Source organism: Antedon bifida, chromosome 8 (genome assembly GCF_963402885.1).
Source record: "Antedon bifida chromosome 8, ecAntBifi1.1, whole genome shotgun sequence".
NCBI lineage: Eukaryota > Metazoa > Echinodermata > Crinoidea > Comatulida > Antedonidae > Antedon > Antedon bifida.
In genome coordinates, this window is record NC_136233.1 from 15,577,289 (window position 1) to 15,595,993 (window position 18,705).

The following is an 18,705-nucleotide window of genomic DNA, read 5'->3' on the forward strand; positions in this document are numbered from 1 at the left end:
TGGCGGTGACTACTAAACAACAACCATCCTTTTAACTTTCACGCTCTGATGATTTATTTGTATTACAAGCCCATTGAATTAATAATATAGTTGTAAGTTAGCTGTCAATCCTTGATTACTCTTTATGTAAACTTCAGCGGTGAATTTGAAGTTCCGTCATTATGTTTACAAATCGTAATTTCTGTCGTTGTGCGTGACCTCTACTCTGCTGCATGCTGTGTGTGGTGTCAGGCCGGCTTGCACTACTCTGTCGATTCTAGGATCGGAGGATGGACCGGACAAAGTCGTAGAGTGCGGAGGCGGAAATCTCTCAATCGGGACACCAAGGGTCCAAGTCACCAGGCGATGAATCGGTATTAAATTAATAGGATATTTTTTCTTTAAATGTTTGTCAAGATATCTTCTTAACATCGTCGTCGTCGGCTTTCTTTTATTGTTTTTAAATTTATTTGTTATACATTATTTTGTTCTCAACAACCTATTCATGATGGAGAGGATTTCAAGTTTACAAATGTTTATTCAGACAGTGTTTGCAAGTGTTATGTTTTTCAGTCTTGCAACATTAACAGAATCGGTAAAAGACAAACAGAAAAGAGTTGTTAGTCCTAAACAAACTATAGTATGGGGACCAGGATTAAATGCAGATTTTACCGTACCTGCGCGATATTTCTTTATACAAGCGGTGGACTTAAATGGTCAAAAGTAAGTGTTCACAAATATTTTATTATTTAGACATTGCCTTTACTTTTTTTCTTTTTATTTGTAATATATTGGTAGACAGGCAGATCTATTATAAAGTAGAAACACCCAGCCCCTCTTATCTACATTTTTGAAAAATACAGTCCAAAAGATAGATTAAGTTCTTATAGGGACATGCCTTCCAGTTTCATCCAAAGAAAGAATAAGACTTCTTACTCAAGATACAGTAGTAGTAATCTTTTGTTTTATAAAAATCTTTTTAAGTTTTACCGATTCACCTGGAGAAAATACGTATACAGTAAAAGTTGGTCCCAAAGACCGAAGAGGGCGTATTTGGTTACAAGTGCTCGACAGACATGATGGGTCATTCCTTGTACGATATCGAATGTTTGAAAGTTATCAAAATTTGCAAGTTGATGTTAAAATTGGTGAGAAACATGTGGCTAAATCTCCATATACTCTAAAAGGTCAGTATTCATATTTGGTTTTCATAATATTTATTCAACCAATAAAGAAAATAAACAAGTTTTAATAGTATATAAATATTTAACATAAATTACATTTTAACATAACATTAACAATTTTGTTTCTTTTATTTGTTCGTTCTTATTTTTGTTTTGGTTAGGATCTGTGTTAGAAGTAAAACAAAACTTGTCTCAATCAGACCCCTAACCAAACAAAATATAATAGTTGAACAAAAAAATGCCATTATTCAAGTTATCTATGTAAATATATTTAAAATAAGAATAAATATATGAAATGTATCATAGTTATTAAACTGACTAGTCTAGTGAATAACTCAAAATTATTATACAATGAAGATAAGGATCTGTAAGAATGAGAAAAAGCCTCCCGAACCGAGATTAAAATTTGGAATGTTCTGCTTGGTTGCAAACAAATTGATAAAATCCAAATTTATTACATAACATTGTAAAATTCTAATTTTAAAACTATAGAATTTAAGTTGGACTGCTTTGATGAGTATAAAAACATTTATTGCAGACCTCCCAATGAAAATCAATACACTTAACTATTGTGCAGGATCAATCGTGCAAGTGTGTTCAAAAGTGTTCCATTACAATACATTGGTTTTGTAACCTATTTCAATCTGGTACTTAAACTACACAGCAGTATTTTATGGAATCCATACTGTAACATACTGTACATTACAATTACGTTTTACTTCCTCATCTCCGACTGTTTACATAACAAAAGAAAAATGAATAATAACTTTCACTGGCATTTCACAATCACTGATATTGATAATATTGTGTTAAGAACTAACTTTCAAAATAACATGCATGTGAATTAATAAAATAATGTAAACAAGGTAGAGGTGGGTTAAATAATCCTTGCTCTTTTGATATAGAAAGATAGACAAAAAATATACAGATTATACTATATGTATTAGAAGAGTCACAGTAGAATGTCTCCTTTACACTGGATTTCACTGTAATACAGTACTGTGTATGTTGGTTGCTTTAGTATTTTAAAAAAATCTTTGAAAATAACATAAAAATATGATGAATGAATACAATAACATCCATTATATAAACAAAAGTCTTATCTGCTCCTTTAAAAATTAAAAAGTTTGTTTAAGCTATGTCTACACTATCAAACTTGTTTGACAAAAAATGTGTGATGTGCCCAAATATGGGAGTGATATGACGTCATTGTGTCCATATATACAGTTTGATAGTGTAGACAGAGCTTTAGCATTAGCTTAGTTTTGGTTTTAGTAAGGTTTTTAAATCTACTGTACTAGAAAATTGCTATTAATATAATAAATAAATGTTTGTTAACTAGAATTGAATTCGACACTTTGAAAAATGAGGTGCTCTTTATGATAGAAGATAATTTTAATTTAATAATTGTATATTTAAAATGTTTATAAAGTATAGGATAATAGTCATTCAATTAATGGGAAAGTTTCTCTTTAATAGGGATGTCTCCTGAATAGAGGTGTCCCAAAGAAGGGGTTCTGCTGTGTCTCAATTATTACTTTTTCAATATTTCTGCTTGTTTATCTCAGGTCCTGTATATGATGAGAAATGTTACTGTCCTAATGGTGATGTTGATGATTGGTTGGATAGCATGCAATGCCGTCAAGATTTGCATCCGCAAATTGAGAAAGACTTGCTCAACTTTCCTTCTGTAAATCTTGACAACTTGGCAGAAAAAGTCATCGCAAAATATTCCGCTCATCATAGTTTATCACATTATACAATTATTAATAATAAAGTAAGATTTCTATTATTAGTATTACTTTACCATATTTTATCACCAAGTTTAAATATGAATATTCATAATAAATATCAGTTTTTACCTTGTATTATCAGAAATTCCCTGGTATTAATTTATACTATATGCCCACTTTGCCAATTTTGTACAGGTTTGGAATGAGATAAGTGGTACACCGCCCCATCCTCCTCTGTAGGAGAAATAGGGTCTGTTTAGTGCTTACTCAGTACTCCCTGTCTACACTATCAAACTAGTTTGAAAAAAAAGTGTCATGTGGCCAAATATGGTAGTGATACTGTATGCCCAAATATGGTAGTGATATTACATCATCATATCCATATGGACATTTTTTTGTCAGATCAAATCAGTTAGTGAAACTTGAAAATATGTTTTATAGATTTATAGGAAAACACATGGACTTCACACTGGCTTTAAGATGTTTTCAGATGCTTTCTTACTTTCTTTGACTCGAAAGGTAACATTGATTTGTTTTTCTCTGTATAGTTTTTTCCGTATTAAAAATGATATGTTGAATAAATGATACTATGATGAAAGAAAGTAGTGATACACAATAAAAGAAGAATTGTATTATTTAGAGCCTAGGATTCATTTCATCATCAGCCATTAACAATGCATTGTTGGATGAAGGCCTCAGCATGCAGTCTCCAATACCATCTGTCTTTTTGTCTTGCTATACCAATTGGTACTGCTCCAATATTGTTGGAGTTCATCTCTCCAACGCTTTCTAGGATTCATTTCAACCACCTTGTAAAACTATTTTGATAAAATATTCAGAATTACAATCACAGTAGTAATGTATTATTGTGCATTCAGATATAAAATTGTAGGCCTATTTAAAGAAATGATATTCTCTTAATAATGGAAAAAGAGAAAACTTGCAATTGGTAAGATTCCCAACCTAGACCTAAGCTCTATCTACACTATCAAACTTGTTTGACAAAAATGTGCCCAATTATGGGAGTGATATGCCAAAATATTCAAAGAACATTTATTCACGTCCAGAAGACAAATAGTAACAAAAATGGCAAGTGAAAATAAAAGAAAATGGACGAAGGCAAATCCTAAAATGATTATAATCTTGAGACGAGAGTGCCTTTACAAATAGAGAAGAATAAATATAAAGTAAATAAATTAATTTAACAATAAAGAAATAAAAAATATGGTAGTGATATGACATTATCGTGCCCATATATGGGTACATTGCATTTTTATTTTTCACATAAAAGTTTGATAGTATAGACTGCTTTACATTCTAGTAACTAGTACAGTAGCGGCTGAGTATAATCCAGTATTATCTCATGCTTACCAGGGATTATTATACTCAGATTGTGTAGAATTTACCATTACTTAGCCTACTGTAAATTAGGGAGTGGGACTATACTATTTCCACACCCTACAGTAATTGTTGCTAAATTTCACTCCCAGACCACCTTCACTGTACTCGGATACAGTACAGTAATACTATCTATTCTTATACTCAATTTTATCCCGTTTTTATTTATTACCTCAGCTTTTAAGGGAAATAATATGACTTCACACAGAAGTATCAATAATAGAAACAATATCATATTTCAATTTATATTTTGCATTCAAAATTATACAATACATTACTTATCTAGTGTTTCCATCTTAAAATAGTGTTCTCAATGCACATTGTTACATACAATTTTATCTATTTATCATTAAAAGGTATGTAACCATATGAGTATGTAGTTTTGTGAATATACAATAGGAACTAATGGATTCTTTATTTAAATTGCCATATTTTTCCTAGTATAAACTGGTTAGCCAGATTATAATGCCGGCGTCTAGCACAGTAAATGTATTATTGTCTATGACCAAAAACATATAAGAAAATGATGGTCATAAATAAGTACATGATGCATTGTTAATTCATTTGTTAAGTATTCATGTATTACTGTAAAAGTGTAAAAAATGTACTGTAAAAATTTATGAAATGGTTTGTAAATACTAAACTAAACAGTTTCAAAACTAAAACATTTACTGAATTTGTTCATTGTTTAAGTTTACTTTCAAACTCTCTTTGAGATTAAAGGCAACTTCCAGCAGATTCACATCGATGAATCAGCTAAGAATATCCCCTTAAGTCCATCTTAATCCCATTGGGATCAGTAACAGACAACATGTACTACAGCTGTTTAAAATTAGACATACACAAATTACAAAGAATTTGTAAATCTCAAGACATGTTCAATGGTTATATCATTAAAAAAATTGACTCATAGTTTTCGGTGAAAATATAACCTTTCTTCTTTCACCTCTTGATATTATTTGTACCATCGCACTCATAAACATTCATTATTTGTATACCATCGCATGATTTCAATATGGAAAAAAATTAGTGCAATTGATTTACTCATAATAACAACAAATGTGTGTTGGTAGCCTATTTCTACTGCACAACATCAAAATAACCATTTATTTCTGCTAAATTTGTACTCCCAAAATATAGTTTCAATATTTTTGAAAAAGATTAAAGACCCCTTCCCTGCAATTTTGGACGTTTTTTGGAAAATAATACATATATATCACTTTAAAAACATTAAACCATGTCATTCCTTGTCTTAAATGTACGTTTTATGGAAAATTATGGTAAAAAGTGAGAAACAATGCACTACCTAAGTAGCTCGCGGCGATCGACCTCTCGTGGACGGTCTTAGGCCTAGCCTAGCTAGGCTTAGTTTTGTAGGCCTAGCTGGTAAACATCGGTAACGTACGAACATCGTACGCTAGCTATATACCTAGCCTGACGTTGTATAGTTGCTGCATTAATTGTCTTTCTATTTTTGCCAGACTCCGTTGATACAAATTGGGGAAAACCCGGTATTTTCGCTGAAAAGTTAGGAGTCTTCCATTTGTTTTGGCCTCACGATCGATCGAAAAGTGGGCGAATTACAGGTGAAAAACAAAAATATCAATCCGCGCGCAATGCATTTTGGGATTTATAGCGGGCCGCTATAATTATTAGAATCGACTTATTTTTCACATTTTTAACCGTTTAAAGACGAAAAAAGTTATCGCAATAGGACCATATAGTATTATTTTTACATTAAATATAGTTTGTGATCTTAAATTAGGTCTAAAAAACGTAGGGAAGGGGGCTTTAACATTACCCACAACACAATGCACTCGGACGGTCAAACATTGAAGCTGCTATAGAAGTGACTGAAGGTCAAGCAGTCAATCAAAGTAACTCTTGCATGCATTGCGGTTATTTGAAATTTGTCCTTTTTCTGATTTCATGAAATGTCTAAGTACAGTTACAAAAACTGGGTCAATAAATTTACTGAAACTAGTAAAAATAAACATCATTGTGTATGATTAAATACAAGCGTCTATTTCACATGATAGCATTGTAAGTATGGATATAGTAATTAATGAAGCGTGCCGCAATAACATAACATAATAAAATACACCCTTCTTTTCTTAATTGTAAAGTCTATGTTGTTGCAAAGTTTACAAATACATGTCGCCTTCAACTGCTGTACAACTCCTACTTTCGGACATCCCTATTCAGGGGACACTTCCTTTGATATTTACAGACACTACATGGAACGCCGATATTCAGTGTACACCCCTTTTCAGCGGACTCCCCCTATTCAGGTTTTTCCCCGATTTAGGGGAACTCCCCATCCCCTATTCAGGAGACAATCTCCTCCCCTCTATTCAGGGGACCCCCCTATACATAGTAAGCACACTTTGTTTAGTCCCAAAAGTGTTACCTTAATGGGGGTTCTACAATATACCATGAACAACTTGGACATGACTTTTCCCCAAATTTGTCGTGGTGTATAATAAACGGTATATAAAAATGATGATATGAAGTTATTTGCTTGAGTTGGGATGGGCTTATAAACGGTATGGACATATCCGGTGCTTCGTAACCACCCACAGTGTTTGCGTTTTATTTGAGTGTGAAACAAAAGGCTTTAAAACTGTGTAATCCGTTAATGTACATTTTGTGTTCAATCAGCCGTAAGAGATTTAATAGTATTACAAAGTGAAATAATTTGTTTATAGTATTTACCTATTGATTTTGTAATGTCTAGCAAAGGATTTGATTTAAGTGTTAAAAGATTAAAAACAGTTTTTGTTATGAAAGGTTTACTACAGTAGTAAGTTAGTACCGTAGTAAACCCTTCATTCACTAAAAATGGGTCAATTATAACACACCTGGGAGATTTATTTCACATCGCCGTGAACCGAATGTCTTTGCCATTTGATTGGTTAATTTCATATCATGTGTTCAGTAATAGTTCTATTGCATGGTATGTTCTATTTAATGGTTCTATTCCACAGCAGCCTTTCATTCACTAAAAATGGGTCAATTATAACACACCTGGGAGATTTATTTCACATCGCCGTGAACCTAATGTCTTTGCCATTTGATTGGTTAATTTCATATCATGTGTTCAGTAATAGTTCTATTGCATGGTATGTTCTATTTAATGGTTCTATTCCACAGCAGCCTTTCATTTACTAAAAATGGGTCAATTATAACACACCTGGGAGATTTATTTCACATCTCCCTGAACCGAATTTGACCATTTGATTGGTTAATTTCATATCATGTATTCAGTAATAGTTCTATTGCACGGTATATGTTCTATTTAATGGTTCTATTATTCTATTACTTTTGATAGAATTTTGTGCAGGTATAGCAGTATTTTTCTGATATCTCAAATACAAATAACTTTAAATGGATCAACTTTCAAAGAATAAAAACATATACTTATCGTGCAATTTTTTACTTTTTGATATTTTATTTTTTTTTAAACAGGTTAGATTACCCGATATGGAGTTTTTCATAAACCTAGGTGACTGGCCTTTAGTAAAAAAGACAAATAAAAAGAATGTACTGCCGATCTTCTCGTGGTGCGGCTCAAATGAAACTTACGACATAGTACTTCCAACATATGATGTCACAGAATCAACTCTAGAAACAATGGGAAGGTATGTTGGACCTTATGGCATAATATGAATATGATTTTCTTTTGGCATTAAAACATAGTCTTTAATCTCTGTCTACACTATCAAATTTTATGTGAACAAAAAATGTGACGTGCCCATGGACATGATGATGTCATATCACTATCACTACAATATTTTGGAATATCACTACCATATTTGGGCACATCAAACTTTTTTGTCAAACTAGTTTGATAGTGTAGACAGAGATTTTGTCTCAACAGTTTGGTTTTTTTTTTTTGGTAGAGTTTCTTTAGATTTGTTGTCTGTCCAAGCCAACACACAACCAAAATGGGAAGAAAAAGTCGGCAAAGGCTTCTGGCGTGGACGTGATAGTCGCAAAGAACGTCTGGAACTTGTGAAGTTAGCCAGAAACCATACAGACTTGATAGATGCAGGTTTAACAAACTTCTTCTTCTTTGAGTATAAAGAGGAGTTGTACGGGCCCAAGCATAAACATGTCTCCTTCTTTGATTTTTTTAAGGTAAGTCCAGGTATATTTCGTGTTCACGTGATCAGCTCAAGAGAGCTGAAAGAGATCCATAAACAGTTTTGTCATAAGTAACCAACCCACCTGTACTAAAATCTGAAATTTTTATACCGGAGCTGTAGCTTGGTGGTTAATGTGCTTGCCTTCCAATCCCAAGGTCTAGGGTTCAATTCTGACCTAGTGCCAGGGTTCAATCCTGACCTAGTGCCAGGGTTGTAACTCACGACTATTTCAACTGTACTCCCTAAGCCTTAAATGAGTCTTAATTTATAAGCATGATAAATTATAAAATAATTTATCGATCCCGCAATTGGATGCATATGTTGGATGCGTATGAAGAAGAAAAAAAACCACTGCTGGGAAAAAAACACCCACAATAATTTTTATAATGGGAAAACTATCCAAGTCATTGTGGATGCTATCGCGCCTTCATATTCGTAACTTTGAATTATTTTTATTAATAATATTTATTATTCATTCACACGTGCACACAAATGATGCGATTGTTAAATAAATCAACCAACCGTGGTTTCCTAGACACATTGTGAACGACAATGTCAATCATGACATCATTATTACATCACATACAAAACATGTTTGTATTTAATTCCGTGTCTAGAATACATAATATGATTGTGTTGCGCTAGAATTGTGTCATAGAATTAAAAAACCTACCCCTATCCCCTTCCCACTCTGAGATATTGTTAACATTCCATCAACATAGTATGCTATTGTTTGTTATGATATGATATTTGATCTAAGTTACACAGCAAAACCTAGTAATTGAATTATCATAACATATTTGTTTTGTTTGCACAGTAGGTGTGGTCGCACTATGTGCATTAAACCGTGGTAATACTTATAATACTTTCATTTCATTTAATTCTATGTGACCAATCTTCAAGGACTTTGAAAGCGTTCTGCACCATTAATAAAAGAAGCTTACCACGTAAAGGAAAAGAGGGGGTGGCAATAACAATTGAATTCTACCTATAAAAAGAGGTTTAGAAATGTTTAGAAATTCAATTAAGCATTGTATTGTTCTTATGTTATAATTATTTTAAAAAGTTACTATTAAGTATTATCTTTACATAGTTGGGTATTACAGCCAGTTTTGATATAACTTGTCAAAATAAAATAATTGGTAAAGATTTTTTTTTAATTTAGGCCTGCGCTCAAAACAAGGTTACCTAGATATGATTGACAGATTTTACTACCATAGTCCCTCGGGTATAGTCCCAACTCGTGTATAATCCCACCCCCGACTTTACAATCACCTTCACATACAAGCATATCCCCAGGTAAAGTCCCAGTTTATGATTTAACATTAGGACAGAGGTGGGTATAGGCCTAGTTAGGCCGACATTGATTCTTTAAAAAAAAATTATCACAAAAAATAGAGTAAATTCTTTGAAAGTTTTTAAGCATGTTTATTTTGTACTCCTCTGGTACCTATCAGGATATGGTTAATTAATAAAGCTCTGTCTACACTATCAAACTTTATGTAATGTGCCCATATGGGCATGATGATGTCATATCACTACCATATTTGGGCATATCACTACCATATTTAGGCACATCACACTAGTGTGATTGTATAGACAGAGCTTTAAGTTTGCAGGAACTTTGATTTCCTTTTTCCTACAGAAGAACTTCCTCCATGTGAATGATTCCAACCTAATTAAACTTTAAACAAAATGCTATTTCCTATAGGCCTATTCATAGTATATAATATGTTTTTTTTTTATCCAGGTCATGTTCAGCTTACACTAAACATTGTAGGAAACATTTAAAACATGGCTGTTAAAAAGACACGGGGAAAAAATAAAAAAGCTCTGACTTCACAATAGCAAATCGTAGAAAGTGTAATGTCTAAATAAAAGAAAATATTTAAGAGGAGATGAGGTGGAATAATGCTCATATAGCGGAACACCTCCCTTGGGACACCTCCCTTGGGACACCCCCCTTGGGACACACTTATTAATAGGACACATTGTTGGATCTTGGAGGTGGCCCCCCAAAAATTCAAAATATGTCCTAAATCTATATGACCCATGAATAGATCAATCAAAAACAAAAACATTGAACAATTGATGGTGGAAGGGACAGCTTCTAACCCTCAAGCAACTTTGCTTTATAATACCTACTGTGTGAAAGTAAAAATTAACCTTTGTGTCAAGCAATTCACTAAACACCATAAATACAGTCACAAGTACTATCTTGAATAAAAGACTTTACATAAATTGGTTATTTTCAACTTCTGTTGTGAAGTATATATACCATAATGGTTAATTTGTCCCTCTTGAAAATACTTAAGTGCCTTAATTACAGTGAGAAATAGTTTAAGCTTTTGTTTACAAAACACAACCCTGAAACACAAGTGCTGCAAAATCATCAACAATTTATAAAAGAACTGTACAGTATTTGAAACATTAGGAAAGATCAAAGAAGGATTTTCTGCTAAAAAAAACTTCATTCAAAAACGGGCAGATCAAGGGGTAAGGCTAGCATTGTGCGCTCACCCATTTTGGCAGATAGAAATAAAATATTGACTAGTTTTGATATCTATTTTTTAAAGACTATTAATATTATGTTAGCACTCCCCTGTATTTACCACTGATAGTACCACTTTTTTACAGTATTCCTATCAACATAACTCCTAAATGATCAACCTCACTCCCAACTCTCTAAATTCTCACCTTTCGTGAACTAAAACACATTAGCACCAAACCTAGATTGTGTGGTATTGTTAATTATGCATTGCGTTTTATTGGCCTCTGTGGTGGTTTGTAGGCACGATAGAAACAAATTTAGAGATGAACAAATTGGCTATACCTTCAAAATTTGCTACTACTGTACCACTACCAAGATCTGCAATTCTTGGCTCTACCCATAGAGATATTATAGTGAACTATAATATCTCTATGCTCTATCAAAGCCACGTCAAGAAGAGAATTTATTTGTAAATGGAAAGCAAATTACACCTTTGTTAAATTGACTTTATAGTTTCTGATTACCCTTAAAAGTCATTTTAAAGTGTTAAGGACGTTAATGCATTATGTTTGCTTGGAGTTAACTGTTTGCCAAGTCAACATATTCCAATGCCTGCCACACACGAACCTGCAGGCATGGTAAATAAAAATGTAAATAAAAGTCAAAAGTCGCTATTGAGGGGCACTCATATTAAGGAAAAATTTTATTTGTGCACAAAAAGGTTAATAGGGGTTTTTCTGTCATGTAATGTCATCACTGGTTAGTTGTGTTTGAATCTGTTTTTCCTTTTTTAATTTGTCAACATGGATGTCAGTTGAATGTTCTTGTTACATGGGAAGTAGCTTATTTATCAGTTCCTTTCAACTATCTGTATGTGACCATCTTGCTAGTACTTCCGGCAAGGATATGTTTGTTCGGTAGTCAATAAATCTAAATGTAGACTTTTTTGTCAAATGCCACACACATAGCTTTTAATGTTTTACAATGTATGTAGATTTAAATAGAAATCATTGAAATTCTAAACTACCCAGCTATGACAATGTAAAATTAGATTTAGAGATCAAGAAATTTTCACCCAACAAATACCTAAACATATAGATTCTATAAATCTTTTTTTTTATTATTATTTTCTATTACTGACCATACAGCAGTGGAAATGTTACTGTATTTTTATAAATTCTGTAGTTTACATTGCAGTTGATTCAATAGCAAATTATTTCCAGTTAATCTGAAGCGTGGTTCCCACTAGGACGCAAATAAAGCGACGTATCGACTCAAAGTGCTGTATTGCGTAATCACAAGTGGGAACCAACGACGCAACAGTGCTGCAAACATAGCAGGTTTGATTTCACGCAGGCGGGGGCAAACACAATTATTGGAAGGGCATTTTCTTACGCTGCGTCGGTAGTGGGAACCAAGCTTAACTTTAAAATTTAATTTTAAAATAAATTTGTATTGTCTTTTTTAGTACAAATATCAAGTAAACATTGATGGTACAGTTGCAGCCTACAGACTACCATATCTACTCTGCGGAAACAGCGTCGTGTTGAAGCACGATTCAATTTATTACGAACACTTCTATGATGAGTTACAGCCTTGGGTCCACTACATCCCGTTTAATCAAAATCTGTCAGATTTATTAGACAAGATAAAGTGGGCACAAGAACACGATGAAGAGGTAAGGCAGATTTTTGGATCAAAGTAGAGCAAAGTGTCCCCTAAATAGGGGTTGGTTGTAGTGTTAAAACATATATTTTTCATTTCATAGGAAAGGATTCCCCCTGAATAGGAGTGTCCCAAAAGAGGACTTTTTTAACACTACGGTCAACCCTTATTAAGAAGATACTTGGGTCCCGAATGTGTCCTCTTAATATGGGTTCTAAAGTACTTATAACCAGGGAAGCCACAACTTATGGTGGACTCTATCCACTTACATTTACTGTTTGTGTCAATAGCCTATTGTTTTTTCATGTATATGCAAACAATAATAATAATATTTATTCAGAACCAGAAGTGAGAAAAGGCTAAAGCCCAAAGAGATTACAATAAACAATCAAATGTACAATGAAAAAATTTTAATAACTCGGATATAAACCTGTCCCTAAATAATCGGAAGAAATGGCACCTTTAGTGGAAAACAGGAGATCACTTTTTGAGAAACTCTCCGGTTATCACAAAAACTCTTTAGGTCTACACTATTTAGGCTACCTACACCAGAATCATATTAAAGTACTATCAACTTATTTTTGGATAATTTTGATAGCCTATATAGATGAAGATCTATAATTATGTTTTGATATTTGAACTGCAAAACAACAAACAAACACAATGTGAATAATCTAGAGTATGTCTGCATTTATACAATAACTAACCTAGTTAAATTCTTATCTCATTCCTATCATGTGAATGAACAAAAAACTTTAACATTAGTAATCAAATTAAAAGTAAACAGAAACTGCAGACAGTGACATAAAATAAACCGAACAATTTGAAATTATAACTTCTTCTTTATTGTGTATGTCTATTGGAGTGTCAAACACAATTGTATACCATTGTTGTTTGACAATAGCTGGAAGTTTGCTCAAAAGGCGTATCCCTGTTTATACTGTGATGACGGCAAAGAATAGAATACAAACCAAAATGATACAATGTAGTAGTAATTTAAAAGATTATAATATAATATCTGTATTCAATGAACCATGAAATTTGACCTAGATAGGTCCTATGCTGCGAGACACATAGCAGAATTTTAATTCATCAAAAGAAAGAATACAACAAGTTTTACAAATACATTTAATAGATTTCTTTCAATGAGCTTTGATTTATGTATCATCAATAAAAAAAACTCTATAATACTTAAAAATTATTCCCTTGATTTAACCTGGATCATGCTATGCATGAGTAGGTTATGTAACACGCTATATAAAAGCTGTCAACCAAATTGTTGGTTTAATGGCTAGTAAATCAAAATCTTTGACAAATTAGATATCTGAAGATTTTATAAAAGTGTAGTCAAACCATAGAGACCACTATTCACAATAAAATCAGTCATGGTATATTTTTAGTCACGTGCAACGCGACTCTACAGCTCACTATGTCTGTCGGTCAGTCGGTTGATTGTTCGGTTGGTCGGTAAATACTAACTTGAGCACGCAACTGCAGCCATGTATATGGCCTTGTTTGCCTTATCATAACTAAGACTAGAGGAGCCTAGTAATGCCTAGATTGTATTTCTCAATAGAAACGTGACAAAATTTCACCATTACCTTGACAGTTCTCAATAATGCCTACCAATATTAACACAACAAACATTGTACCAGACATACCATGCATTTTTTAAATTTTAAACTGGTAAACTTTTAGCCCATTAATAATTAGTTATATTTTTCAATTTTATTTTTAGGCAGAACAAATTGGTCAAAATGCACAGGCTTATGTGAAAAACAACTTGTTATCAAGTCAAATATATTGTTATTACTACCAAGCCCTTACGGTAAGTTACATGAGAGTTTTTACACTTTGAATTATAAATTATTTTCCAAAGTATCTCATAAAGTTCTTCCCTTTTTGTAAATAAACTGAATGTTTTTGGGGAAGTTCAGTAATCTATCCAGATAAAAAAAACCCGTCCCAAGTAACACCCATATTAAAAGTATCGAATACAAAAACTTCTGTAACACTATCAAGCTAGTTTGACAATGGTGTGATGTGTCCATATATGGACATGATAATGTCATTTCACTACCATATTTGGTCACATCATACTTTTTTGTCACACTAAATTGATAGTGTAGACAGAGCTATAAGGTTTGGCTTTGGTTTGTCATCCGTATTATTAAGGTGTGTCCTCGTCATGATGTGGAATGTAAAAGTCCCTAATGTTAGCGTACTAAAAGCCACTGTGACTGGGTGGTTAACATGCTTGCCTTCCATTTCGAGAGTCCTAAGTCCAGCTCTGTTAAAGTATGAGGATTTTTTTAATCACAACAATGGCACTCTCTAATTCACATGATGAGACTTAAGTATTTGTTATAAAGCTCTGTCTACACTATCAAACTAGTTTAACAAAAAAAGTGTGATGTGCCCAAATATGTTGGTGATATGGCCAAATATGGTAGTGATATGACATCATCATGTCCATGAGCACATCACATTTTTTGTCACATAAAGTTTGCTAGTGTAAACAGAGCTTTAGTTGTCAGCAGTGGTCAGATTTGCATAGCAAAACAATCAACCTAACTTTGTTTCAATGCAATGATGATAACTAAAATCAGTATAAAAAACAAATAATAAAATATGATTCAATATTAATATGATTTGATTTGCTTTTTTATTAACTTGTTAGGAATATTCTAAAAGATTTAACTCTAAGCCAAGGATCCATGAAGGTATGGAAGAAGTTTTACAGCCAGATGAGAGCAAGTGTCAGTGTGAAAGGAAGATGTCGGTAAGCTATTCAAATTTAGTTAGGCCAGAAAATAAAATGTTTCTAAAGCTCTGTACCCATTAGGACGCAGCGAAAGGTTGTTGGCGCAAGTGAGTTGACAAATGACAGTTTGAATAATTCATCACTTGTGATTGGTCAAATCACTTGTGTTGCGCTTATATCCTTGCGTTGCGTCTTAGTGGAAATAAAGCTTTGTGGCCTCAATAAATTTTAAATAAGTTTTCAGTTTTAACCGACAACCCAAGCATAGATGTGTCTTGATCTTCGTCTAGACCTAGAATTCACCAACTGTGTCGAGGAAGGGAGTATGTCCTAACTTTCCCCGCATGTGTACAATTAATTTCATTACACTTATACTACACTGAATGAGTGTTTATGGGTAGACACCTCGGATATAAGCCCACTGTCTAAGCTTATTTGAGAGCGTGAGTGGCCGAGCGGTTAAGACAGGGATCTGTAATTACATAACATAATATTGGTACGAGTTCGATGCTCACTCGCTCCATGGTTCTGTTGGTAGAGCAAGTCTTCTCAGATAAGGACTATAAACCATAAGTCCAGTGTACATATCTAGCTCATGTGCCTTTTAAAGAACATCTTTCGAGACGAGTAGGGGGTCCCGGTGTACCAGTCCACACACACACCCACTGTTAAATTAAGACTGGACAGTTTTAGAGTTGTTTACCCCCTGTTGGTCCATCATTCTCTAATGTACATCTTAGTGAGTAGTTGAATAAATACATTTTTTTTTAAATAAATAAATAAATTATCCAGATTTTTGTGTTCTTTCATTGGAAAATACAACTCAATGACACTGCTGTTCATATGTTCTATTGCGATCAGTTGCATTCAATTTCGATCAGTTGCATTCAATTGTGATCAGTTGCATTTAATTGCGATCAGTTGCATTCTATTGCGATCAGTTGCATTCTATTGCGATCAGTTGCATTCAATTGCAATCAGTTGCATTCAATTGCAATCAGTTGCATTCAATTGCGATCAGTTGCATTCAATTGGGATCAGTTGCATTCAATTGCGATCAGTTGCATTCAATTGCGATCAATTGCATTTATCCCAAAATTAATTTGTATATTCACAATTGATTTTACTTTTTTTGTTCTTTCAGAACCGAGATGAGTTATAGAAATAAGTACTATCATTGTATCACCAAATATATAGTTTGTCTTCCACAATTTATAAATACTTTTTGTAGTTTAAGAAACAAACATTTTAAACAGTTCATACAATATAAAATAACATATGTGTAGTTTTAATTGACTACAAAATAAATTGAGCTCAAAATGAAAAACATTTAAAATTCATTTTAAAGTATAATCAGTTCATTTGATTTTTTTAACAATCATTTTAATGTTTTTAAACATTAAAATGATTTTTTAAAAACAGTTCATGCAATTTAAAATAACATGTATAGTTTTAACTGATATATAATAGAATATAAGATACATTAGTATAATGTAAGATAAATTAAGCTTAAATGAAAAACATTTAAAATTCATTTTAAAGTTTAATCAGTTCATTTAATTTTTTTTCTTTTTAACCTTTAATAAATTTTTAATTAAGGGTTTCGCACGGTGCTTATGTAGCAGTGTGCATGCTACTTGTTTCACCCACGGGAACAACATATTTCACGGGCATTATTGATAATGAAAAATATAGATAGGTGCTATGATGTCTCTATAAATATACTTTTATTGCAAATAAATATTTTTATTATTAAACTACTGTACAGTCTTTTAAAACAAAATATTTTATACAGTATATATAAAGGTTTCTTAATTAATGTCGTATATATATTATATTATATAAATAGTTTTATTCATTTTAAAATTTGTATTGATAATACAGATAGTCCTGTTTGTTACAGGTTATTGTAAATATGCACTAATAAAGGTATATCCCCGTTTCTTATGCAGAACATCATTTGAATAAAAGAACAAATCACACATCTACACATAATCAAACATCGTATACTCTATCTCTAACCATTTTTTCGATCTTCTATCGACTAAAGCCGAAGTATAGTCGTTATCTCGGGACCGTTCTATGGCCACCACCAGGTAGGCTTACTTCATTAAGGCTTCTATGAATGGATGTACTGGTTGGGAGCAGGAACGCTAGTAGACCAAACCCAGTACCGTTTTGATTACGATCAATCGGGAAATTACCTCACGACGAATATAAGTACACAGTAGTTCATGTTGCAGAAACTATGGTGGTCATGACCCAACCAACTAAGTACACAGTAGTTCATGTTGCAGAGACTATGGTGGTCATGACCCAACCAACTAAGTACACAGTAGTTCATGTTGCAGAAACTATGGTGGTCATGACCCAACCAACTAAGTACACAGTAGTTCATGTTGCAGAGACTATGGTGGTCATGACCCAACCAACTAAGTACACAGTAGTTCATGTTGCAGAGACTATGGTGGTCATGACCCAACCAACTAAGTACACAGTAGTTCATGTTGCAGAGACTATGGTGGTCATGACCCAACCAACTAAGTACACAGTAGTTCATGTTGCAGAGACTATGGTGGTCATGACCCAACCAACTAAGTACACAGTAGTTCATGTTGCAGAGACTATGGTGGTCATGACCCAACCAACTAAGTACACAGTAGTTCATGTTGCAGAGACTATGGTGGTCATGACCCAACCAACGTTATGATTAAAAGCACCAAGTAGATAGCCATTCAAATATTTTTTATTGTTAAAAAAATATTTGCAACGAAAAAAGATAAATTTTGTTTTGTTTTCTGTTTAGTTTTATGGATATGAAATGCATGTGGTGTTTTTTTCTTTTGATAATATTCTATGATATGGTAAAAATAGATTTATTTAAAATGTTACAGTGCCCAAATGATAGGGTATAATCCACCTCCACCCAAGTCTTATTATTTTTATATTATTACACTCAAACAATATGTTCATTTTAAATATGACTTTCTTTTTTTTTCTTTTTTCTTTTAACTTGTGTACCTAATCTACTATGTACCCAAATGTTTTATGTTTAACCTATTGCGGTTATTGCAATTTAGTTATATAATAAATACATATTATTTGAATTAAATCTTAAAGCGTGGTTCCCACTAGCGACGCAACGCAAGGACGTAGACGCAACGCAAGCGAGTTGACCAATCACACGCGACTGTTCGAATAATCCATTGCTTGTGATTGGTCAAATCACCTTGCGTTGCGTTACGCCCTTGCGTTGCGTCCTAGTGGGAACCAATCACAAACTTGGTTCCCACTCGAGACGCAACACAAGGACGTAACGCAACGTAAGTGAGTTGACCAATCA

At 33.1% G+C, this 18,705-nt stretch overlaps 1 protein-coding gene across 1 annotated transcript; it reads left to right on the forward strand.

Moving 5' to 3' along the window:
• The first annotated feature begins 13 nt into the window (after positions 1 to 13).
• LOC144849878 (protein O-glucosyltransferase 2-like) lies at positions 14 to 16,942 on the forward strand. Its single transcript, XM_078706973.1, has 10 exons — positions 14 to 702; positions 964 to 1,166; positions 2,732 to 2,940; positions 3,338 to 3,415; positions 7,763 to 7,935; positions 8,197 to 8,434; positions 12,402 to 12,611; positions 14,337 to 14,426; positions 15,279 to 15,380; positions 16,507 to 16,942. Exons 1-10 carry the CDS (start codon positions 485 to 487, stop codon positions 16,522 to 16,524), a joined length of 1,539 nt encoding a protein of 512 aa, XP_078563099.1. The 5' UTR covers positions 14 to 484; the 3' UTR covers positions 16,525 to 16,942.
• The last annotated feature ends 1,763 nt before the right edge of the window (positions 16,943 to 18,705 follow it).